The 26,735-nt window shown below is 39.1% G+C and overlaps 1 protein-coding gene across 5 annotated transcripts in view; it reads right to left on the bottom strand.

Moving 5' to 3' along the window:
• TMEM117 (transmembrane protein 117) overlaps positions 1 to 26,735 on the bottom strand; it is a 218,271-nt gene that overhangs the window by 40,788 nt on the left and 150,748 nt on the right. For all 5 annotated transcript variants that reach the window (XM_080576685.1, XM_080576686.1, XM_080576684.1 and 2 more), the window contains exon 6: positions 2,826 to 2,985. In XM_080576685.1, coding sequence (XP_080432811.1) covers positions 2,826 to 2,985 — 160 coding nt within the window. The remainder of the gene's footprint in view (positions 1 to 2,825; positions 2,986 to 26,735) is intronic.

Here is a 26,735-nt window from a genome sequence, read left to right as displayed (position 1 = left end):
CTCACATTTCTTCTGCATCTGGCTTAAGGGATGGTTCTTCTGAGCTTGTCACGTTGGGTCTGCACGTCCTTGGTGGAGGGAAATTTGCACTTCTAGGGCCTGTGGCATCTCAGGCTACTGTAGATGTTTACAAGCACCTCAGCTATACTTCAATCTGTCCATCGACTATAAAGACACACTGATTAAAATGAGGTGAAGATGTATACACAGCAGACATCTAAAACAGGTAGTCAAGGTCCTTTTTCTTTATTCCAAGGAGGGTGGATATGAAGTGACGTGTCACAGCAAGATCGGCAGAAGAAATGGGAACATGGCCTGAGTCAAAAGCTAGGCACATTGTCCATGAGGTCCTGTTGTAGTCCTGCAGCCTTCTCTATGATTCATTTTCTAAGGTTGCTTTAATATCTTTATTGTAATAACTTTCACATTTACATTTCAGTCACAAGTCTCTGCCTTCTCTGTATCTCGTCTGTGCTCGTCTCCCTGACTTGTCCCCTGAATATCCCATTTATCACTCAGACTGAAGGAGCCTTTCCACATTAAAAGGAGAGTGAGGCTGGGAGGCAGACAGAGTTTGTTGCAGGATGGAAACCAAAGGTAAAAAGTGCATGTACCCTTAAGCATCACTCATGTATAACTGTCTGTACAAGGTTCATCTGTCTGTGTACTCTTCACTTGTCTGCCTGGCTTATGTCTAATTGAAAAAAAAAAAGGTAGCCCTTCAGGGCAGGGACAACTTGGTCCTTTATTTCTATTTTTGTTTGTTTATGCTGTACAGGGGACCTAGATAAATATCAAATGCTAATGATACTAAGCAGGCAAAGCTGTCCCCTCTACAGTTATGTGATTATTTTTCACAGCATTGAGAATGGATTTCCAAATTCCATTGGTTTTCTCTTGCTGCTAAACTGTCACATTTACAGTATTAATGCTACCATTCAAATTGACAGAAAATGTTTGTACTCAAAAGCTAGATGAAAATTCATTTGTGATTTTGGTTAACATAGCCTCAAACAGAAATTGTACCACTTAATGCCAAGAATATATTTTTTTTGGAGGGGTGCAGGGAGAGGAGCTAATTTTACCGGTTTGCTGTTAAAGCTCAGTAAGTCTGAAAAATATCTGGAAACAGACAACACTATAAAACAGAATTTCTGGAAATGTTTAATTCTAAAGCATGCTTCTGTCAAAGGATCATGATCCTGATCATTTTCACTTGTGATTTAATACTCTGCTGTCTCAACCTGACTTTATTGCAGAACTGCAATGATGCTAGAACTACACTGTAAATAAACATGCCAACTTCGTTGCGCGTTCCAAATAAATAACTTTAAATAAATAAATAAGTCCATCCCACAATCATCAGTCAAAAATGCAATTAAAAAGAACCTCTCACTTTGTTGTTGTAAAAATATGAAATAGTACTCAGGACAGGCTGTATCAAATAAAATTCCCTATATTCAGCAACTCCAAGGTTGAAGTAGTGGAACTTCACTTTTCAAAGTCAGAAGGATGACTTAATAATTATTTGGTATCAAGACAAGTCTGTTTCTCTACATGGCATACAATATCAAATTCAGTACGGCTTGATACATCATGCATTTTCATTCACGCTTTCATTACAGCACTATGAAGTATAATCATTTATTATACATTCCCTTGAATCTTTTTGAAAGAGCAAACAAAATGTAAAATACAGAGGGAGAGAAAAGAAAGCAGCAGAAAACTAGAAACTGAAACTGAATTCCATTTCCCACCCTTGCTGCCCTAACCATGAACATCAGCGAGTGCTGAACGATGGTGGACACTGGGAAATAAAACTGAACTGTAGGACTTTCTATAGCTGTAATGTCCTAGCACAGTGGTGATAAATTCTGAGTGCCACCACAGTGTCACCTCTATGATAATCACTCAAGCAATAGATATCTCATTAAAGAGAACTAAGTGTCTCAGAAACGGTCTTTACTGGCAGGGTTAGGTAATAATACACTGGAGAGAAAGGACCCATCAGTTCTCAAATTCTTTGCTAAACTTCAGTTTAACAGTCTAACGTGCCCAGAGTTTAACAGTCTAACGTGCCCAGGACTAATAGCAAAAGTCACTCAGGTCCTTGACATTCCTTTCCCTTGCTTCGGCCCAAATGACCCAATTCTTCACAAGACATCGGGTGAGTTACTCACACAAGGCTCAGACCACAGACAAATGCACGGGGTAGGGCACAGCATTGTATGAAGGAAGTTTCTGGCCACATAATTGTGACCCAGATTTCTTTTTTAACAGCTAGATTCAAAGGAGTAGACATCGTGCAGACTACAGGGAATTATCTCCCTCGCTACCCGCACTGTCAGAAGACACTACAGTACAAGTACCTGCCATCCAAGAAAGTAAAGAAATGTTCTAGTGAAAGTGGAAAGTAGAATCTTAATAGCAAATATTAATATTTATCTATTAAAATGCTATAATGAATGTATACCTAATACTGTAAATACTTGAAATGTGGAAGTATTTCTTGGGCCATATTTCTCTCACCCTCCTAAAAAAAAGCTTTGAATTTACACAACAACTAACTTCTGTTTCTTTTTCTAATTTGGGAAGTTCCTATCTGGTAATCTAAGAAAAGAAAATCGACAATGTTTTCACAATAAAAGGCCAACAGGTTTTTTGAAAGTCACTAAGAATGATGCTATAAAATGCCTCCACTAACACTGATTGCTAACAAAACATTCATTTGCCTTCCTGTAGTCTTAGCAAGACACCTTTTGCTCTAGTGGAAATAGAGGAGTAGGCAGCCTCAGCAGCTTGAATGGAACATTAGGAGAGCGTACCTGCATGACAATAAGAAGGTCAAACACCAAGATGAAAGAAGCCAAGAATGCTCTTGAGACCTCATCACTTGGCAGAAATCCACGATTCAGCTTGTCCCAGCTGATCCAGTCAGTAGTGATGACAAGCACAACTACAGAGGTCAGGGTAAATAGAACCGTCCTGTAAGGGAAAAAAAATAGTTCAGAGAGAATAGGATAGTAATGAAGATACATCATTCTATTTTATCTATCTTCTAGCGGTCAGCTAGTGCTTTATCAGTACTTTTGCACCGATGAAAAGAGATTGAAGAAAACTAAGTGTACAAACAAATCATGTAATTCAAAATAGGAAGGCAGTCAGCTCTTCCCTTAGTAAAAAGAAATTTAGTAGCTAGCACTAAACATGTTGCAAAATTAGGGTGGAATATATCACTCCTGTTCTTCGTTCCACATTTCTCATTTATGATGCAAACCAATTAAGTAAAATAAAATACAATTAAGCTATAATAATGTACCAAAGACCGTATAATCTATGCCAAATCCAAAAGAACAATTTGAGGGAACATTTCCTGAGGCACTAAGGACATTAGCACCTAGGAAATTTTTTTCTCAGCAGTAGGAACTATAGGACACTAATTGTGACAGCTGATTATTATATAAAAACACATCTGCATGAAAGAAATTTTCATTGCACTAAATTAATCTTTAGTATGTTCTGTAGGTTGGAGAAAGATTTCACTTTGTATCTCCTAGGATGTCCTTTGCACAAGTTTTCGACACATCTTACAGCATTTCTGAGAAGTCAGTGAAGAGTGAATTACAAAAGCAATAATGCCTGCATATGAATGATATGAGAATTCCAGAAGACACATTTGACTACTTCATGCAATTCTGTGATAGGGTATTTACATAAAAATCTTTCTGAGCTATCCTCCCAAAATAGTTCTGCACCATTTCCAGCAGCACTTTGGTGGTATCTTTCAGCCAGCAGTGATAACTGATTGAATTCCTGGCTCCATGGAAGCAGGAATATTTAGCTGGTAATTTGAGGGGGAGCAAGGCTTCTCCCAGTAGCCGGAGCTGCCAGCAGACCCATGCTATAATAGAGGCATATCAACATCTGAGTGCATACACAGAGCTAAGTAATTGTGGCAGTATGGAGTTTGTTCTACAGCAATAAAGTCTCATTTTCTTCAGCTACCGAAGGCTGCAAACCAACATGAAGAATATTTCCTATGACACTTCTAAACAGGACAAATACTCAGCAGAGTAAAAGAAAAATCTGCACACCAGTAGTCACAGACTACCAGTCTGCAGGCATTCAGTCTCGGCTCTGTCTGTGTAGGAAGAAAAACAAAACACAACCACAAAAACAAACAAACAAACAAAAAACTAACAAGCACATAAGCAGTAATGTACACATTTGGACTTGTAAACATCGTTCTTCTGTGGCATGATGGGCTGTCTTTCTTTACCATATGAGACACAAAAGGACCTGATTGTTGCTACCTTTACCTTTGCACATTTGTTTTTATTCTTAATAAATCAATTCAGTTATATTCAACACTGTGGTTGGCACCGTAACAGTATCCCTTGAGTGCATTACCAGCACCCAAGCCAGAAACAAAAATGAATGAGGCGTATTAGACTTAATTAGACATAAGCAATATTCAAGCCTGCTTATTCCCAAAATATATGCCTTGCTACCACCTCACCTGTCAGTACCTGAAGCTGACAGACCTTTCTACAGGCTCCGCTTTGACACGTGTGGAGATTAATGCTCTCGTGTGAAACAAGAAGGGACTGCTCTCCAGAAAGAGCACAGTCCTCAGAGCTTCCCTGCTGACCAGTGGAGACTGCTCTGGCTGCTGGGTGCAATGATTTTCCTTGTCCTCATTCTGCAGAACTCACGTCTCCCAGAGCACAGGTAGTTTAGAAATGTAATTGAAGGCTGCATAGTTTGCCATGGGAACCATATACCCAGAAGTTATGCTCAACACTATTCTGCTTCAGTCCTCTTGAATTATGCATCTGCGTTTTGGAGCCAGAGTTCAAAGCATATAAGGTCAGGCTTTGGCATGTATGCAAGCAAAGGCAGGCAGATTTTTATGCATGCTTCATCAGCATGCATGCAAAGACCAGCGTGTGTGCTCAAGCCCTGATTTCCTTGAGGAAATGCATATGCACTTAAAAAACTGCTTCGTTATTAGTTCTGAAATGTCAAATAGGAGGGAAGGGAGCAGAAAATGGGCTGCTAATAGAATAAGAAAATGTGAGACCAATAAAAATGGACAGAAATAGATATTTGACATGGTTGCATTAAGCAGCATAATTAGCACTCGGTTGTATTTTTGACCTATGTTACTGGAACAGAGCAAAATATTCAATAAATGTTTTTGGAGTTATTATAAACCGAGTTTCTCTGGGTTAGAGTTCACTCCACTTCTAGCACTTCCCCAGTGTCTTGGGGATTCAGAGAAGAAGCTGAGTTTAACTTGACTTGTATCAGATGACACCGACATGAAGTACTTTGCAATATTTAGGCCAGTGCAGTTTGTCCTTTACTTTGCAATGCACATCGCTGGGAGCTGCATCATCACATCAGTCACGGCACTGCTGGCAGGACATCTCTGCCTCCTGCTTACAAAAGGGCTGTGGGGGGAAAGGTAAGAGAGGACTGTCTCTTCTCCCTACCAGACATTAAGAAATGCAACTTCTTTCTCCACAGAGGAAATGCTCTCACATATTTCACTTCTATGTCCAGTTTGCTGCACTGAATGACTGTGTGCCCTGGGCACCTGTTCAGTTGTGATAACACCTGTTTTACAGCCTAGCCCATACTCTTCAGGATGCAAGGTTACTCTGAAGAATAAAAATAAACAATGTCTGCAAAAAATACTGTCCGAGCCAATTGCATACTGAGAAGTAAAAATTATTAGGTAGATCCAGAAAAGTCAGTACTACGGTTACCACCGCTAGTGATGATCTAAAGTCCCTGGTTCTGGACTGAACTGAGGGAAAACCTGAAGACAGAAGCTTGAGCAGGTTTTTGTCACTGGCTGCAGACAGTCCTTCACAGCACACAGGTCAGCCTCAAACTCTGTCATGCAGGAATGCCATTTCTGGTTGAGAAGTGCCATGACACCGCATTTTCCTCTACAGTAGAAAATGGGGCATCTTTGACTTTGGACAGTCCAATAGGCATGTCCCGACCTGCACTGAAGGCAGTCCTGCATATTCTCTGCTGTCTCTGGGACATATCAGTCCAGAATTATTTCTGATATGCCCGTAAATTTCATGGCATGCTCATGGAGCATTCACTGGGCTTCCTTGCTATGAGAAGATAGACTTCATGTGTTCACCTAGATAAAGGCTTCCCAAACCCTGTGCACATTAGGCTGGCATGCAGTGCACTGCACAGCTGCTGCTAAAGGAACTCTGCTAACAGGATAATCACGGGAAGCAGCGTGCTTTGCTTCACTGTGTACATCCATACATACCTACATTGCCCAAAATGAGACCAGCTGAGGCCAGCATGCTTTCCCTAGAAAATAAAATCAGAGTAGTGTGTATGTGGGTGAGCAGCGCTGTGCAGACAATAACCTAAAGTTAAAACACCAGGGCTACCTTCATCCACTCTCCAAAATATTGAGGATAGTGTAAGATTTCCTAAAAATCTCTCCCAGGAGTCTAAGATAAATCCAAAATGTTCAGTTAAAGAAAGCAAAACACTCAACCCCCAGTGCAGTGAGTAATCCAACCACAGTGCAGCGAGGACCTAAATTTTCTTGTGGGATCCGTTGCCAGAGTCTTTCCCCAATAGATGTTTCCATTCCCGCTCTCTGGGCTACTTCATGGGTGGCATCACCCAAGAGTGGCAAAACTAATGACTTTTCCTGTTGCCTCCAGGCAGGCATGGCTTGTTTCCACTTGGGAAACAAGGGGTGGGGACAACCTGTGATACGTAGCTTTGTGGGATACCAGGAGCAGGAGCCGTCATGTTGCACACTGGGTCTAACTGTGTTAACAAGTTACCTCCTGAAGGAGTTTTTGTAAACTCAGCCTGGCGCTGCAGATACTCAGGACCCTGCAAACTTCCTTACAAAGTTGTTTTGTACTCAGCTCTCTGCAGATATTGTCCTTGCTGTGGTAGACCGGTCCATAACTCTTCTCCTTTTGCCTTGCACCAACACCGTCCTGAGCTTATGAACTGCAAGTTCTTTGTGAATGGGATGAGCTCAGATTTGTTTGTGGGGAAAACAAACAACCTTTTATACCTGGGCTCTGCAATGCAGTTGTTGGTCTCCAAATGCATAACTGCATTCAGATACATCAGTAATTCTCCAAATCCAAAACAAGAAAGAAATGAAGACCTTCTCCCATCAGCATCAAGCAGTTTGGGAACTCCACTTAAAAGAGAGCGTTGGGAAACATCACAAGCTAGACCGTGTGGTTTAGCATGCTGAATGCCTGTCATACTGGGGGCTGCAGTCTGGCTGCCCAGAGAACTCTCCCTGCTGCCCTCTGAAACACCCCTGGAGCCACCCCATTACTTAGCAGTCCTTGAAAGAGCACCACGTGCCAGAGCAGCAGATGGACTCAGAAACACAAAGGTGGGCTCTGGAGGAAGAGCTGTGGGAAACAGCCAGAATGGGGGAGGAAGGGAATACACACGCTTGGCAATCTACTATAGCCGATGTTCAGTGCTGATGCAAACCTAAGACTTTCTGGCTTTATGTCAGGGGGAGGGAGGGGCACATCACTTAGTTTTATTTTAATTCCAAAATAACAGTGCTGCCACCAGCATTACTGGTAAAAGGCCTCCCTGACGACATCTGTAAACTGCCCATGCAAGTGCACATTTTCTATTCACTCAGTAACACTATGAGCCATGACAAATGCAATTCAGACTGGAAGACTGGCTCGCCTGTGATGCTTCATTAGCTCAGTATGCAAAGCATGAAGATGCTGATGATCCCAGAAGTCTTCGCTGAGGGAGGACACAAAATGCCATGGTGATCTTAGGTCTGGCTGCTTGGGGACACTCTTCCATTGTTTTGCATGTCCTGCCTACGACACCAGGAACTCTCTGCTCACAGCACATCCCCTCCAGAGCTATGTCAGAAGTGCCACTGACTCTATGCAGACACATCTTCAGGAAACAGCAAGCTTTTTGTCTGGGTTATTTATCTGTACTGAGGTGAATACTGAACAAAACAGCATTTGTGCACGGGAAAATGAAGACAAGCTAAGAGATATATACAAGCTCATAAAACATTGAATGTTGGAAACAAGAACTGCTTTCACTCTGAGCCTCCTGATTCTTCATGTCAAAATCAGCAGGACAAAGGGTACCACTGAAAACAAATTCTGGTCTGTGATGGGACCTCATTTCTCAAACTGTCACATAGTGAAAGCAAAGCTTTTCAATGCTCAGGTATCAAATACAATTCTTTGCCCAGCCATACATAAGGGAAAGATAATGCTATCTTCAATTTAGCAGCACCTTTGAGCTGCTCTTTGTTAGAGCTATTTAGAATTTTCTTCTGTCTTGCATGACCCTCTGCCAAATCTTTTAGGAAGCTGCAGCTTTGATGATCAGATAGCAAGAGTTCTGCTAAGATCGACTGAAGAGATGAAAGGAAAACTTTGACTATTTTCCTCATCTTTATTTTGTCTTTTCCAAGAGGCAAAAAGCAGTATCTTGCCCTTTGACCACACCTTTTCCAGAAAAAAAACAAAAGAAGCCTGTGCCGAGTCAAAAGCAGCTCTTAGATTTATATGATATACTACTGTGAGAGGTTTTCATGACATTTTGTCCCATGATTTCCACTAAGCTGGGTTATTTAGAAGTTGCTAAACATAGTTAATAGGAATTCCAGATATTGCTTAGTACTATGTAAATTTGGAACAGAAAGATACATTAATAACAAAAAATAGATCTTAAATTCTATATTTCTGTTATTGTTCATTAAGGAAATGAGAATACATAATTAATAAAAATATATAATATACATGTGAACTTACTAAATAAAGGAAATTAGCCAGCATATATTCTGGGTATATTTAAAAGCCTAAATAAAACCACCTAGCAGTTAGTCAGCATTTATCAAAACTTTCAGCTTCAGATGGTGTGTAGGAAACAGAAAAGCAATTCTAATCAATGTTTTATAAATTGCTATTTACGTTTTCAGTTGTGGTGGTTTATAATGTCAATTTTTCATGAATCTGCCAAAATAGTTTAAAACACCCTCTGAAAATGGATATATGAAGGGAAGAACAAATTTTACTGCTCTTGATATTTAAAAGTGCTTTCCAGTCCTCAGGAAAGAAAGATCATCCATCAAGCTAAATACTTTCCATAATTTTTAATCTGAGAATCAGCGCTGGCCAAACATACTGTCCCACAGTGTACAATAACTATAAAGAACAATGCTACTGCAGATGTTCATACGCAAATGCCAACACTTTTTATTTCACTTGTTTTAATTAGGAAGGGTTCTGTTATTAAATCTGTCAAAAATAGCAACTCTAAACCCATTTAAAATAAAATATTTAGTCTGCCTGTTACTTGGTGTCAGCACCACTTCTACAAATAAGCGAGTGGAAGGGACAGATGCTCTGCTGGTGAAAAGCGTCTGGGTTCTCTGGAGCAGCATGGATTTGAGACTCCAGCTGGCTACTGCTCTCCTGCCCTGGACACAGCAATGCTTGGAATGGAGAGAGAGCAGGGACTTGAGAGCTCTGCCTGGACCAGCAACTCTTGCAGTGCACCGATGTAGTGCAATACCACGGAGTGAAACACTTGGTGCTGAGCGACTGATACTCACAGTGCACTTGTCTTGTGGGCTGAACTGAGCACTGGGTCCTCACCAGAGAGCAGTTGCCACTTCAGGGGACAAGCATGTGACAGAGACATAGAATGACAATGCTGCCAGAGTTCAGACCTCCACATACTTCGTGGTATGATTCACATAATCACAGAATCACAGAACTGTAGGGGTTGGAAGGGACCTCAAGAGATCATCAGGTCCAACCCCCCTGCCAAAGCAGGTTCCCTAGAGCAGGTTGCCCAGATAGGCACAGGCATAAGTAGGAGGGACAAAGTGTATTAAAGTTGATTATCAAAAAGACCTAATTACCAAAAGTTAAATACCAATTACAATAAAACAGTGGTTAATTCAAACTTTGAATTGCATTATCTTTTTTAAAAAATCTGTAGTAGTGCCTGGAAGTGCTAACTTCCATCCTACAGCAGGGTGTAATGGATGAGTACAAGCATTTGCCAGTAACTGGCAGTTCTAAATTATCAGTTCTGAAGTTGTCAATGCTGAAGTACTTTTCATTTTGGATAGGAAACAACAAAAGGAAGACTACGTTAGGACTGGCTCATAAATGCTTATTAACAGTGGACACTATATTTTGAGAGCCTTACATTTCCGATAAAGTCTTCTAGTCTATGTTTGCAGTAGCTCTGCCTGGTGAGCTGAAGAAACTGGACAACACAGAGTATATGGGACACTTTGTATATGCCAAATATATATACTGGAATTGTTTACTCTGCATTTTTATACATTCATTATACTTAGAAAAATGAAAAAGATTTTGGTGAATACAAGCAGTGCTAGTTCATTTTTTCCAATTATATCTGTTTGTCAAAGAAAGGATATTCCTCTACTGAACACCTTGCTCTGCTTCTGTCCTTAGACTGTGACAGTTGCAAATTTATTACAGTGTATCAATGCGATTCCAGAGCTATTTGGGATGTTTGTACAAAGATTTGTATAAAGTCTGAAATTACATTTATGTTAATGCACAGAGGAAGCATTTTGCTATGTTTCATGTAATAAAGTGAATAAGATTAGGTAATGTAATCACACGGTGAAATATTAGAATTCTAGACAGCATCATTTTTTATTATAGGTAGAAGCATCTTTGAGTTTCCTTTTGCCACACCATTAATTTACTAAAATGAAAGTGTTATCTATTTCAAACACCAGCTCATTTAAATTAAATTCATCAGCCATAAGCTTTAGGTTTCAAATGCCATTTCCTATCTGTGACACAGAAAAGGAAAAACAGTTTAAGAAGGTTCATGGTCTTGCTTCTGAAAAACATTTTCAATCAACACCTATCATATGCAAGGTAGTATAGGATTCATGGGAGTTTTATCCTGGGAACTCTGTTCCATGCTCAGCTTCCCAAGTTAGAAGTTAATTGTCTAATTCCAGTAGGAAGCATTTTGAAAACAAACAGGCAAACAAACAAACAAACAAAACCACAAAACTGTTCTACATAAGGTAAGAGGAAGCCATTTTTCTGGTTTACTTTCAGATGGATACATCACAATCTATCAACAGACTGGAGTTGGAAAACTGGATCAAGAAACAACAAAGATTATTTTCAATGTGTCAAATATTCTCAGAGCATCAAACACCTTAGGAAAGACTTGTCTGGAACTTTTTCTCAGGCAAGGGCAGTTCATCAATACAGAAAATTTTCCTGTGAAAGAGCTGACTTCTGTAACGTGAGGTAAGCTATGTCAGAAAGGAGCATGACTCCTGCACCCGACTGCACTCAAGGAGCCAGGAGGTAGGGCACCATCCCAGTTCCAAGAGGTGAGGCAAGCTGGCCAGAGGCAAATACCTGTTCTGTGGGATTCAAACCAAGCATTTGAATGTCAGTATTAAAAAGCCAGCTGAATGCTATAATAACCAGGCTTTTGGATTCTACATGGTATTACTTGTTCAGTCTCTCTAGCTGGAGCTTCTTAACTTTGTATAAAAAGCTAAACAGTATAACTGTCTGGACACCAATTGCCCATACTCTAATTAAGTGTCTTAAGGATGAGTTATTACATCTTTCCTTTACGTTATTTTCAGCTCCTGGTATGAGTGAGGTAAAGACTTAATGTTCACCTTGGGGGGAAGACATAGGATCATGTTCCAAAACATGTGGAACACGGAATTTGGCTGTTTCCAGCATTCCCAGCAAATGTCATAGGTTATGAGTAATAACATTCTTGGTGACCTTTTCTCAGTTATCATAAAATACTTAGTAAAGTTTTCATTTCATTGCAATGTAAAATGGCAAAAAGCTTTTGAAATGAAAAAAAAACCAAACAAACAAACAAACAAATGAAAAAAACAACACAACTTTTTTAAAGTTAGAAGACAACTTCTATTTCCGATGAATTAAGATGGTAAGTCAAATGCTATTCTAAAAGCCTAAAATTATTTTTTTCTGATCTATAGCAGGATACACCCCCAAAACTCCATGGCTTTCCAGTGTTCAAACGTTATTCAATATGAGTTTTAAAAACAAACACAAGCATAAGTTTGGATTTAACTCCACATTTTCAAGCCTATCAGTGCTCTGGGGTATTTGGACTTCCAGATAGTTGATTTATGAAAAACTGATTGACTTTCAAATGGTCCCAATTAACTAAAGACCCAATTAACACCATGCAAATAAGAAAAGTGATAAAAATCAATGAATTAGTAGATGTATTGTTTAATAAATAAATAAGTTTATTCATTAAATTTATTATTCATCCAATTCTGGGGTTCCCAGTACAAGAAAGATATAGGTCTCTTCAAGAGCTTCTAGAGGAGGGCCACAAAAGTGATGTGAGAGCTGGAAGATTTTCCTGCGAAGAAAGGCTGACAGAGTTGGGGTTGTTCAGCCTGGAGAAGAAAAGGTTCCAGGGAGACCTTTCCAGGAGAGATCTCCAGGGAGATCTTTCAATACATAGAGTAGGTTTTTAAGAAAGATGGAGGAAGACTTTTTACCAGGGTCCCTAATGACAGGAAAAGGGGTAACAGTTTTTAAACTGAAAGAGGGTAGCTTCAGATTACATATAAGGAAGAAATTTTTCATGAGGGTGGTGAGGCACTGGGACAGGTTGACCAGAGAAGCTGTGGATGCCCCATCCCTGAAAGCATTCCAAGTTGGGTGGATGGGCTTTGAGCAACCTGGTCTAGAGAAAGATGTTCCTGCTCATGGCAGAGTGTTTAAAGTAGATAATCTTTAAAGGTCTCTTCCAACCCAAACCATTCTATGATGCTATGATTACTTTGTATTATAATAACACATTACTGAATTTATGGAATTGTTTTGTTCACAATTTATTAGATAATTAACAAAAATTTAGCCTTTGTCAGAGTTTTACTACACAGAAAACACTCTGAATCTGTCTTCTACATATAATTTGGGATATTATAAACTCATATTACTTTCCTGCACTTAAATTCCTCATTTTCTTCCCCCAACTCACTAGTGAAGTCTGCTGCATTTCATTTAGTGCTACGTGAGCAAATGATTATTCTTTTTTTTAACAGAGGATATTTCTACATATCGTTTAGTTCAGTACAAATAAGACATTTTATAAGTAATTCAGATCAAGGAACTTACCCATTTGTGGGGTTTGTAGAAATCTACACATGAGCTAACATATCTGATCTGTCATAACAATCGGCAGAGATGTTGTGTGGGATTTGGTTGCCTACAACACATGTTTAGTGTGATTTGGGGTGCTGTAGAGTACCTTGCTTGAGCTTGCAGTAGAAGGTCTCCTCTGAGACCTGCATCACATCTGCCAGGCCTGTGCACCTTTTAAAATACCCTAAAACATTTCAAATTCTAGCCTGTGCCTATGTTTGTGTACCCGAATCCCACCTTTATTCAGTCACTGGAGCCCAGAAAATGATTCAGGTGACTAAAAACAATTTTTTACTTTGGTAGACCTGAATGCCCCTCACCTGCACTGGTCAGAGCTCCATAGGCTGTAGTGGGAGTTGGCACGCTGACAGCCATTATCAAGATGGACAAACCTGAATCTCAAAACTGAAGTCAGTTTTCAATGTTTTAATTTCTTTCAAGAAAATAGTGAAAAGTTTGCTTGAACTGACAAACAAATACAATGTTAAGAATTGTCAAAATGCATCTTTGAAGAAAATAATTCTATTTAGAAACTGTCATATGAAAAATGTAAGTAAAAGGTATTTTTGTGGGCTTTTTGGCTTTTTAAAAGCACATTTTAGAAAACTGAAATGACTTTGCAAAATGTTTGATGTTGCAGAGTCTTAAAATGATCTCTGCAGGTTTTTGAAACAAACAAACAAAAATCCTCACAAAAATTCCCACTCTATTTGTGATCTTGAGTTGCAAAACATTAAGGATAAAAATGGAGTCAGATTTTATCTATGCAGAACATAAGGAACACATTGTCTTTCTCCTGGTGTTATGTTGCTGCTCTTAAGTGAAACTGTTGATAAGAGTTGGTGGGAGAGCTGTATAATATAAACTCATAATCTCACCACTTTTCATGCATGTTATATCCACACCCAAAATTCAAACAAACAAACAAACAAACAAAACAGTTCAAATATAGAATAAGCCAATTATAATGGTTTAATAGCTTTCTATGTTCTGGATTAGATTAGCTGTATATTTTACCTATACAGTAATTTGACAGAATAAGAAATCTCTCATTATTTTAGGTTTCATACACCATGATATCTATGAGGTGTAACTTCTCATTCATGAAGATGTTGTATCTTTTATAATTACATTTGTGCAAAACTTATCAAAGTAAAATATAATTACAATTGTTTTAAACCCCTCTTTAATGTTTTTTTTTTACAAAGCATTTTGAATAAATGTAAGCTCTTTCATCTAATGAGTTGATTACATTATGACTAAACTTATTTCCAAAACAACTAAACAAACAACAACAAAAAAACACACAACAAAAAGCTTTAATCTTGCCTCCAGAGCAATGCATTTTTAAGTAAAAAAATCTTCCAAAGAGTATACATCTTATTCAGTAGGAAAACAGACTTAGTAGACAGCAAGCTGAGCAAGAGCTGGCCATGTACACCAGCAGCAGAGGTCCTAGAAGCATCTGAGACTGTACTAACAGGAGCATGGTCAGTAGATCAAGGGAAATAACTGCGTCCCTCTACTCAGCACTTGTCAGACCACATCAAGAATATTGCATCCAGTACAAGAAAGGTATCAATAAACAGAAAAAAAAATAGGGGTCCTGGTGAACACCAAGTTGGACATGAGTCAGCAATATGCCTTTGCTATCAAGAAGGCTGCATTAGGCAAAGTATCACCAGCAGGTCAATAGAGGTGATCCTTCAACTCTACTCAGCTTTGGTGAGGCCGTACTTGGAGTCCTGTAGCCAGTTCCGGGTCTCCTAGCATAAGAGAGACATGGACTTGCTGGAGAGGGTCCAATGTAGGACCACCAAGGTGATCAAAGGACTGCAGCCTACGAGGAGCATCTGAGAGAGCTGGGGCTGTTCAGCTTGGAGAAGAGAAGGCTCAGGAAGGACCTCTTTAATGTATACAAATACCTGAAGGGAGGGTGCAAAGAAGATGGAGCCAGGCTCTTTTCAGTGGTGCCCAGTGCCACGACAAGAGGCAATGGGCACAAACTGGAACATAGGAGGTTCCATCTGAACATCAGGAAGCACTTCTTTACCGTTCAGGTGACTGAGCAGTGGCACAAGTTACCCAGAGACACTGTGGAGTCTCTTTCTCTGAAGATCTTCAAAAGCCACCTGCACATGGTCCTGGGCAACCTGCTCTGGGTGGACTTGCTTGAGCAGGGGGTTAGACCAGATGGGCTCTAGAGGGCCGTTTAAACCTCAACCATTCTGTGATTCTGTGAAACTGAAGCAGAGGCCTCCAGGCTGGCTGGGGGCTGGAACACTTGCCTTGTGAGGGGAGGCTGAGGGACCTGGACCCTGGAGAAAGGGTGGTTTTGGAGGTACCTAACGGTGATGTCCCAGTACCTATGGGGAGGTTAGCAAGAAGATAGAGCCAAGTTCTTCACAGCAGCGAATGACAGGACAGGAGACAATGGGCACATATCAAAATGAGAGATTCAGACTGGATATGGGAAAAATTGTTTCTGATGAGGACCATCAGGCAGTGGAAGAGGCTGACCAGAGAGGCTGTGCAATGTCTAGCCCTGGAGTTTTTTGAGACCCAAAAAGACAAAGCTGAGTCACCTGGTTTCAGCTCAGAGTTAACCTTGCTCTGAAAAGGAGACTAGAGACATCCTGAGATCCTGAATTCCAGCTTGAATTATCCTATGATCCTATGATATTTTTTCTCCAATAAAAGAATCTTAGTAGCCAAGCATGTAAGTTATACATCGTTTACATTTATGAAGGAAACATGATCTACCTACCATCCAACAAGTAATCCTATTTGCCTGTGGGAAAAGAATGAACAGCAACAGCACTAGCCTTAGACCAAAAAAAGTGTTAGAATTTCTCCTGAAAAAAACCTATGCAACAAGACAGAAGTAATATAATTTTGTGTGCTGGTACTGTTCTTCCAACTTAGACTTTACAAATCACTCAAAACTTTACTTGACATTTACAGTAACTGTAATAAATAATACTTTTTCCAGATGATTCAAGAATTGATACCAACTCAAAAGTGATTCAAGGAAATAAACATTGATACGCGTGTTTTTCCACAATTTGAGCCAATTCCAGTATAAGGCTGACATGTGTCTTCTTAGAAGACAAAGAAAAATCACATCCAGATTACTGTAATTTTGATCTCCTGGAGAGTTAACCTTTCTAAGAACAGAACAGGGTTAGAAAGAAGCACGAGCAAAAAGAAGCTGATGAGGCTCACCAGCACACATGCTGAAGGTCAGTGCTACTCTGATGATTATATGCCCAGTTCTGTACAATATGAATGTTCCCCCTTTCCACATAAGGAACCCATGCAATGCTACAGGCTTGGGCCAGAGTGGCTGGAAAGCTGTGCAGAAGAAAAGGACCTGCAGGTGCTGACTGATGCTCACCTGAACATGAGCCAGCAGTGTGCCCAGGTGGCCAAGAAGGCCAACAGCATCCTGGCTTGTATCAGGAATAGTGTAGCCAGCAGGACCCTGGAGGTGATTGTCCGCCTGTATTCTGTTCTGGTGAGGCCGCACCTTGAGTGCTGTGTTCAGTTTGGGTGCAGGAAGGACATTGAGGCCCTGGAACATGTCCAGAGAAGGTCTATGAAGCTGATGAAGGGCCTGGAACACAAGTCCTGTGAGGAGTGGCTGAGGGAAATGGGGTTGTGTAGTCTGGAGAAGAGGAGGCTCAGGGGAGACCTGAAAAGGTGCAATGAGGTCTCCCCTGAGCCTCCTCTTCTTCAGGCTGAACAGCCCCAGCTCTCTCAGCCTTTCTTCATAGAAGAGGTGCTCCAGCCCTCTGATCATCCTCATGGCCCTCCTCTGGACCTGCTGTAGATCCACATCCTTCTTGTGCTGGGAACCCCAAACCTGGATGCAGCACTTCAGGTGGGGCCTTGAGAACTGCTACTCACTCCACTGTATCCCTGCCACTGAAAAGTGAAGGGGCTCTGGTGAACATTTATCCCCGTGGATTTGATTACAATGCTATTGGCTATTGTGAAGAGACTGGATCTCACTAGTTTTGTTCCCTCCCACAGATGAGAAAATTTTCTCAACAAAATTTTAATAAAAGATGATGCAATTCTGAATGTTTCAGTTTTCTCAAAATTTTTTGTTGCAGGGTTCCCAACACAGTGTAAGCAAAGGTCCCTCTCCTCCTGAAGTAATTTGTCTCCCTTTGCTTTTCAGCCTCAGTCTTTTCAACATTTGACGATCTGAATTTGCCAGCTTCATTCCATGTAATTGCTGATTAAAAACAACAACATACCACCACCCCTACCACAGCTCTCCTACCATTTTCTATTAGCTGATACCCTGCATGAATTTCAGTGTGGTCTGTAATCTGTTTAGATGTCCTCCTTTAACCTTGGTCATCTAAGATGCATGCAAATGGCAACGGATGCCTTAGTAGGACCTAAAGCAGAGGCATGGTCCAATGCCAGATGACACTGCAGAGTTTAGGCAGTGAGGATTCACAAATGGAAGAATGGAAAAAGGCATCAATTTTCATTTTTTCTGGGGTATAATCTGCAACATTTGTTGCTTCTCCCATGGTCTTCTGCTTGTGTGTATCTCCTTTAGGTTTATAATAACTAAAGTATTAAGAAAGGAATAGACAATCAATATCCCACCTGTCACACCAGTCTAACAAACTAGTTCTTTGACTGGTGTCAGGCTACAAGCTGGGGACAGCCCTTTTCCCTTGCCCAAGAAACAGGTGAGCTGCCAGAACAAGGGACCACATTCAGGTCAACCTGGGATCAGGATCCACCTGATCCAGCCAGGATCCACCCAGCAGGATCCACCCAGCTTACCTTCCAGAGACCCACACACTACACCAACTTTTGCTTTGCCTCCACGATCTTATCAAGCTCAAAATAGCGTAGGCAGTGCTAAAGAGACACTGAGTTTAATAGATATTTTGCTGACCTAAAGTTTGCTAAATACGCATTCTGCGTTTTACAGAATATTCTGTTAAATACTTTACTCAAAGATGATTGAGTACTCTTGAGTTTTACAGCTATACAATTCTTTTCTTCCTGCAAAATACTTCAACATATATTTAACAAGCGTAAAAGCCTACATACTGCCTCCCCATCACTTGTATGATTGCTCAGTTTCCAGCAAGCATCTACAGGGAGCAGATGGAGGAAAACTCCTGGAAGGGCTATATTTTACAGTGCCTTTCACTCAAAAAAAGGAGAGATGAGACTTTGAAATAAACCAGCATTTAGAACAGATGGACAGACATGGCTTCTTTGATCAGCAGTAACTGGATAGACTAGGATCAGTCAAATTTTTAGACCTCTGCAGTGCAAATAACTACATCCATTTCACAAAGGCTATAAAATAGAGGGCAACTTTTGGGACAGGATATAGTCTCTCAGAAAGCTTTTTTTAGTCTTTTTGATTAACTTTGTTAGTGTTGACTTTGGTTTTCTCCTAGATCATTTATTCATGGTACAGAGATGATATTAAAAGAATTTGGCCAGTCCTCCACTCCATTTTTTGCCTTTATGTTCTTCCTGGAAACGTTAAAGATAGCTGTCATCTCTAGCGAGAACGCCTTGAAAGATGAATGTGATTTACAGTCATGCCTGGGTCTTTCCAGACATTGCTGTCAATCTATCACGGAGTTTTCTGAGTTGATAACCCCAACAATGCCAAGAGAGAGAGAGAGAGAAAGAGAGAGATACATTTTATCTGAGGCAGTGGTTACCTTCACTAAGTTGAAGTGCTGGATTTAGGAAGGAATGAAGTTTACCCTTAGAAATCTTCAAATATTATAAAATATTTTACGATACCTGCTACTATTTGTGTTTGAATACTGTTCACAACCTCTATGAGAGATGACTGCTTATATATGTGTATGTCATTTAACATTTAAAGGTTGCTTCAGAGATGGATTATACAGAAACAGGGTAACCACCTGCTGTGCCATGAACCATAGCTGCAAAATGCCATAGCATCTCCTCCATAGCAAGCATCTCTCAAGCAAAAAGTCCATGGCTGCATTCAGTGCAGGATTTTCTATGGCCTATAAGTTCCTGAGAAAATGCTGCGTCACAGAATAAATCTACCCAATCCTTCCACTGACTAATTCTGTTACCACTTTCTCCATCAATTAAATGATAGCTTCCCTAAATTTGCATAAATCTAATTTTGGGACAAAACATGTTTAGTTCTGGAATTACATTAGCATCAAATTTGTTTAAGAGACAGGATGCGTGGCTTTGTAATGAATAGCATGAACAAAGGCTCTGTTGATTTACTCATATGGGAAGAAATGAGCCCATAAATGGTTTTGGTGACAAGGTAGAATTCAAAGACAGTGCATGGATTATCTGTTTCTTAACAATAACAACAACAAAAACGTTTTCTTATTCACTTTGAAGCTTCACAACTATTTGCTTACTGGACCTACCATGTGGACAAATGTCCTCAACTCTGTTTTACAAAGATGATAATAGAACAGCTCATGATGACTAGAAGACTTGAGTGAACTATTGCCTTATCAAAGGTGAAAGCTGCTTGAAAAATCAGCTCCTGCTTAACATACTGTAATGGCAGTGTGAGCCTGCTGTGTTGGCAGATTCTTCCACTGTGGACTGTGCCATCAATTTCATACAAAATAGCTCTGTCCTAGGAGCTCTTTAAAATTGAAATGTTTAAAAAACATTTCCAAGAACTTTTATTTATATTATTGCGGTTTGCATTACAGAGTAATGATTTGTTGTCTGTCCTTTTTGTAACCCAAGGCCTGATTGTTTAGTTTTAGTTCATATATTACTGAAAGATTAATAAAATGTAGCAAATTGAAATTCTTCTTTAATTTTTGTGTTGTTTTGTAATATAGGAACACCTGTTGCCAAAGTGAAGTATTATTAATGCTCACCCAGTTTGCTCATGTTGCAAAGAGAATGACAAAACTGAGTCCTAATGGGCAGTGGATGTCCTAGTGAGCACAGGTATGTCACCAAACCAAGAGGTTCCTGAAATAATCCAAAGCCCAGACTTTATATGGCATCACATATACAACGTCCATACAATTACACTTTGCAAATGGGATAACAATATTTTCTTTCTCTTTCTAATCATTTAGCGAGAGACACCAAAGTTAGATCCTGCCTCTCTAAGTTCAAAGAGATCTGGTTTTGCTCTTGTGCTAGAGCAAAGTGCTTGGAACTACCTCAATTACAAGAAACCTCCTTGAAGATATCCAAATATCAGGAATGATGTTAAAATTAAAATGAGAAAACTGAAGAGGTAAATTGAATAAAGGTGTTACAAAGTAATGGTTCATGTCTCCTCACATTTTTAACTTGTCTATTTCCAAACTGAAAAGAAAAACATAGCAATGAACATGCCAAGAGGGTTTAAAAGGATGGACAGATAGTTAAAATATGTGAAATTTTCACATGGTCCAGAGAAAGACCTTACAAGGTATTTTTAATAAACTACCACTTGATCTTGTGTCTAGTTAGGATTCTAAATCTATAGCCAGGCAATTAAATGCAGGTGGCCTGATCTTCTGAAGTACTGCAAGCCTCACAGTATCATGTAAATCAAGTTCAAGGGACATTTTAAATATATTTACATGCTTAAAATATAAATGTAAATTTAGATAGTCAAAGTATGAATATTTTGGCTATTACTCATTTTCCTGGAAGGGTAAAGCATTTTTCACATGCATCACTTTCTAAGTACACATATCAAGATCTTGCTGTCTATCCTTTTATTAATCTGATCTTGTTATTGTAAGACATAACCTGCTGTCACTGGACACATTACAGTTCAAAATGCCATGCTACCAGGGGGGCATGCAACTTCTTACACTCAGAAAACCAGATTATTTACTCATATATTAGAAGAAATAACTCAGCCAGGTTTCAGATATAAAAATCACAGGAATATAAATCTTAGGAATATTATTATTACTCAAAATCAGAAAATTAGCATTTAAGGGAAGACAAAGAAAAAACAAGCCAACAGCAAAATTCAATAAAAGCATGGAAAAAGGAAACTGATGAAGTGGAAACAAAAAACAAAGAACACAACAACAAAGAGAAAAACATATATTAAGCATCAAAACTTTGCTTATTGAATAAGGGGGAAATATCAATGAACACAGTGAAGAAAGAAATATAGAAGCTGCGAGAGGGAAATACTGTCAAAGTTGAGGAAAGGAAGTGTTTAAGACTAAACTAGCCAAACAGCATACCTGTCAGTGTGTGTTTCAGAAATCCATCTGTATGGATGCCATGGAGCTTATTAAATACTGCAGGGAGAAATCTCCCCTAGAACTAACTGAAAAAAAATGCTGTCAATATCTAAAGGAATATTACAGCTTCATTAAAGACTACTGGGTTTTCACCACTGATTTCAAAAATATGAAGGTCAGGTCCTGATTTTAATATACTTATGGGGATGTTCTTTCTCACTAGGAAAAGTCAATCATCTTGATCGTTAAAGTGGATATGAAAAGACACTGACCACAACTTCTTACAAGCACAGAGGTTTCCATAACTTTGCATCACCAAGATCATTCATCCTGCGCATGAACTGAATGTCCTAAATTGATTCTGCATCTCTAGAAAATAGTATGATTGGAGGTACTCCCATGACATATCCCTGGCATTTTCAATAACAGGGGTCATATTAGCACCACATTTTTTGTAAGTATTAGTAATATTATTAGCTGTTTTATAGCTGTTATTAATAGGTATAAACAATCACCTATGGATATAATCAGGAGCTTTGAGGCCTTACAACTCCATTACATTTATTAAAATAATTATAGTGTCACTAGATAGTAAGTTTTGTTTCAGTAACAGCCTTGAAACTAGCTAAGAAACAAAAGCACATTTCTGGCTTTAGCTCAGTGTTTACTTTACACAAATGCCTTTGCTTCACCATGCCGTTATCCATCAGTAGTGTATGCCATTACTGGAACACAAGCTCTCATTCTACTAATGTTATTGCTTAAATAACATATTAAGATGGTGTTGTTTTCATGTGGGAGTTAAACATACATCTTCCACAAGTAATTACATTACCAGTAATCCTTTTAAGAGACTGTCTTTGCTCAGTTGCTTTGCCAATAGCTCTAAGCTTAGTTATATGACAATCCCATTTATTCATAGCGTCTGAATTGATAACAGATGAACCAAGCAATATGCTGGTGCTCTCCAATCAGTGACAAAACATGGAACTGGGAGCCATCGAAAGAAACAAAATCTCTTTTAAAATTCTGAAATACTTTGGTTTCATGTTTTACTGAAAACGTCATTTGCTCTTTCATACATTTTGCAAAGAACCATAATTATCGGTAAACACTACCACTAACTTTTTAAAGAGCTCCATTATTCACTGACAATACAAAAAAAAAAAAAAAAAAGCAGCCTCTAGCTATAGTATAAGCATCTTTTTCATGAAGGATAAAAGCAGTGATATGAAGATATGCAGTACAGCCCATATCATGCAATACTCACTCTACTTTGAAGACCTACTAATGCCAGCACGTTCAGGCTAAGAAGTTTTGTTAAGTACTTGAACACAGTCTGAATTAATTCTGAAGACTGCTTTCCATACTGTGAATGATGTCAAATATATTAATGAATAAAAACTGCTAACCTGAATAATAACACAGCACTGTTCTACTGCAGAGCCTCCTCCTTGTTCCCAAGATGGTGATTAAAAATAGCAACTGCCACTATATCTGTCAGTCTGTGGGTACATAGACAATGCAGGAAGATGCGTGCAGAAGTGTTTTTGGACCATCAAGCAGCAGTACACAGAAAGGCTGTGAATAAATTAAACCAAAAATATAAGCCTCAGGCTGATGTGTTTGAACTTCACTGCAAACATTCTTCATACATATTTAATTGCTCCATTGAGACTGTGACTCTTCTGGAGATGTTCCAGGCATTATTTCTATTCCATTAGTATACTTGCAGGATGTGTACTCCTTAACCCAAAATGATTGATTCCATAAATGTCTTCCCACTTGCTGACCTGAACACTAATTGAGGTTGTGTATAGATTAGAAGAGAGTGTGCGCTTCTTGAAACCAGCCAAAACAGATTGCAGTTACTGAAATATCTTGTGGCATAAGAAGCAAGTGGCACTTCTGGCTGAAGATACCAAAACAGCCCTTCAAGGAAACCTTTCAGCAAGTAACAGGTGGAAATTATACAGTGCTGTTGTGGTTTAACCCAGCCGGCAGCTAAACACCACACAGCCGTTTGCTCACCCTCCCCCCTCACTCTCTGGGATGGGGAAGAGAAACGGGAAAGTGAAGCCTGTGAGTTGAGATAAAGACAGTTTATTAAGACAGGAAAATAATAATAACAATAACAATAATAATAATGATAATAGTATTACTAATAATAATGTGTATGAAACAATTGATGCACAATGCAATTGCTCACCTCCCGCCGACGGATGCCCAGCCTATCCCCGAGCAGCCGGCCCCCCACCCCGGCCAGCCACCCCTATATATTGTTTAGCATGACGTCAGATGGTATGGAATACCCCTTTGGCCAGTTTGGGTCAGCTGTCCTGGGTCTGTCCCCTCCCAGCTCCTGCTGCACCCCCAGCCTGCTCGCTGGCAGGACAGAGCGAGAAGCTGAAAAGTCCTTGGCCTGGTGTAAACACTGCTCTGCAACAACTAAAACATCAGCATGTTATCAGCGCTCTTCTCATCCTAATCCAAAACATAGCACCCTACCAGCTACTAGGAGGAAAATTAACTCTGTCCTAACTGAAACCTGGACAAGTGGGCTGAAAAACTCTACTAACCAAAATTTTAAACCGAAATTTAATTCTAAGGACAAACCCCCACCTTTCTGAAACATAACATAATCTTTCTTTGAAATACTATTATTACATACCAGATGCTTTCATCTGTGCTTGGGTCGTGTAAATTAATTTGCTTTGGGAGAAAGTATAAATTTTTTACATTGCATAAAAATAAAACTAAAGAAGCTGAGATAATTTTATCAATTCAGCTGCACACAAGGGGAAAGTCTAAATGTTTTAAAGGTCTTATTCAAACAGACATAATGTTGTGAAGTGTAAATTAGTCTACCATAAACCCAAACTTTTCCTGTTCAAGTTATTAAAGACAAGTATGATTAAATTGTGGTAGTTCATATCTTAAGTATACCACCCCGAGGAAACAATCCTGAAGATCTCCCTAAGCACTGCCTGGCTTCCTGGTTAGCCTGAAAATTTTGGGCAGCCTTAAATCCTCTGTATTTAGCCATTTAAACTAAAATCCGTAGTATCACTCTCTAAATGAAAAGGCTACATTCATAATATACTTCCTTATTATAGGTGGATGTTCATGCAGCTTGGTCAAGCTTGTGTCATACATTGGAGGAAACCCTGGAAAACACTTAAATTCATATTAACCTTTAAAGTTTAGTAGCATGAGTATGTTAGACTTCATGTGACAGAATATTGCAGAGAAGCTTAGACAAGGAACTTGGGCCTGCCTTTGAGAGAAGTCTCATCCTGAACAGCAGAGCACTAAGAATGACATCGACATTGCGTGTGCAGTCTTGCTCCAGATTGACAATATGAAATTTACTCAGGGATGATTGTTTCCCACCTGAATTACAGATCTTACAATTCAATATATTATTTAAAAGTCAAATAAGATCTTTCCGGCTTGTTTACTGTCACTGTAAACACGCTTTGCTTTATTTCCTTGTCCAAGACCTATGTCTGCTGCTCTATGCCAATGGGCTTGGAATATTTCAATCAATGAAGTCAGGTCAAAACATGCAAATGACTAGAGGCTGAGTGCGTGTCAAGGGCCATTTTGTACTGACACACTACTTTTGTGAACTGCAAATTGCATTTGTAGATGAAGGGTTTAATGCATCTCTGCGTTGTTTTTCTTTTTAAAATTTGGATTCCAGACTCTAACCTCCCCAGGGTGAAGAGTTCACTTGTTCTTGGACGGCACAATGCCAGAACAATGGAGAGCCTAAATAAATGCATTTTTAATTGTTGTTTTGAAACAACGGCTATGGGAGATTGCTTATAGGAAATTAATTTACTGAAAGTTTAAAATTTATTATTTGTTTCAGTTCATAACAGTGACACCTTAGGGCACTTCATTATTTAAAGTTCCAACAATTATGTATAAATTCAGATAAAAATTTCCATCTAAATGTAAAGCTACTAAGCAGGGAGAACGAGAAAGAAAAGAAAAAGAAACTATCCTGCACATTTTATACACATCATGCAATACCCCAATGTATGAAAAAGCAGAGAGGCCCAAGCACCAGAGCTAACACAGTCCTGCACTCTGAAAGAGAACATTTATTCAGCACCTGGACAAAGCTGTACGTAGTGTCTGTAAAATAAGAAACGTGTTTTTCAGCATATCTTTGAATAAACTAAAGCTGTGATAGCAAGTAGTGAAATTAATGTGAATTCCTCTGCTATTTTAATGTAATCTTTTGACAATTTTTTGGCTTTTGTCTTCTACCTTCCCAAGTATAAGACATCCTTTCCTTAGTGAAATTACGTTCAAGTTACTCTGTGACAAAACGAGTGGATTCTGGTAGGGTATGTAAAAAACAAACAGGGAAGCAGTGACATAGAGTATAAGAAACAAAGCTTCCAAAAATATGGACCTCTCTCAAGGCTGAATATATTTTTTCAGATGGTTGTCCTTTGGCTTTGCCTTACTCCTTCAGCCATAACGGACAAGAAACATCCCATTGAAATCCAGAAAGATTTACTCTTTGTATGAGGATCAGTGCTATGCTCACCAAGGTACCGATGCAATCAGTAACACAAAGCAAAAAACAGTAAATTGCAGTCTGGGTATTTCTTTTCCAAGGAAAATAGAGTTTATTTCAGTATATAAAGAGTCTGAAAAGACAGAAAATGTCTAGTAGCGTGTTAATGCTATTTTTGTTTCCATAACATTTACTGAAGCCATGAGTAGTCATTGTGACAAATTCATTACGTTCATCACAATAACTTCATGCTGGACAAAGTATCCCTAAGGTACAGGTTTGAAATTTAACTAGCATTTAATGGCTACCAAGACTTTTAAAGTGTTGTTAAAAAATAAAAAATAAAAAAAGTTAAATCATCAAAACATACATTATGAAACAAGGAGCCCTGCAGGCACCTTTTGTTAACAACCCTTTGTTGTGATTTTATTGACAATTTTTTCTATTCTTTGTTTTAGCTATTGTTTTTTCTACTGTCACACTTACAGACAACAGGAAACTATTTGAAATAAAAATATGGCCACAATATTCTCATTCAGACTTAGAAAAAAAATAAAATTAAAGTTGCATGTCTTAATTTAGACAGCTGTCAGCAAATTTCTTTAATTTTAAAGCTTTACTGATTTTTTTTCTAAAGTAGAAAAGCAAGTAAGAAAAAAAATAAATGCTCCTCACATTTTAAATGGAGGTTTTATACAAGGACTAATTAATAGTATGTACATTCACCTTCATGGT

This window comes from Anser brachyrhynchus, assembly GCF_964034855.1.
Source record: "Anser brachyrhynchus genome assembly, chromosome: 1".
Lineage (NCBI taxonomy): Eukaryota > Metazoa > Chordata > Aves > Anseriformes > Anatidae > Anser > Anser brachyrhynchus.
Note: the sequence above shows the minus strand (reverse complement) of the source record. Positions and strands in the feature narration are given on the sequence as shown.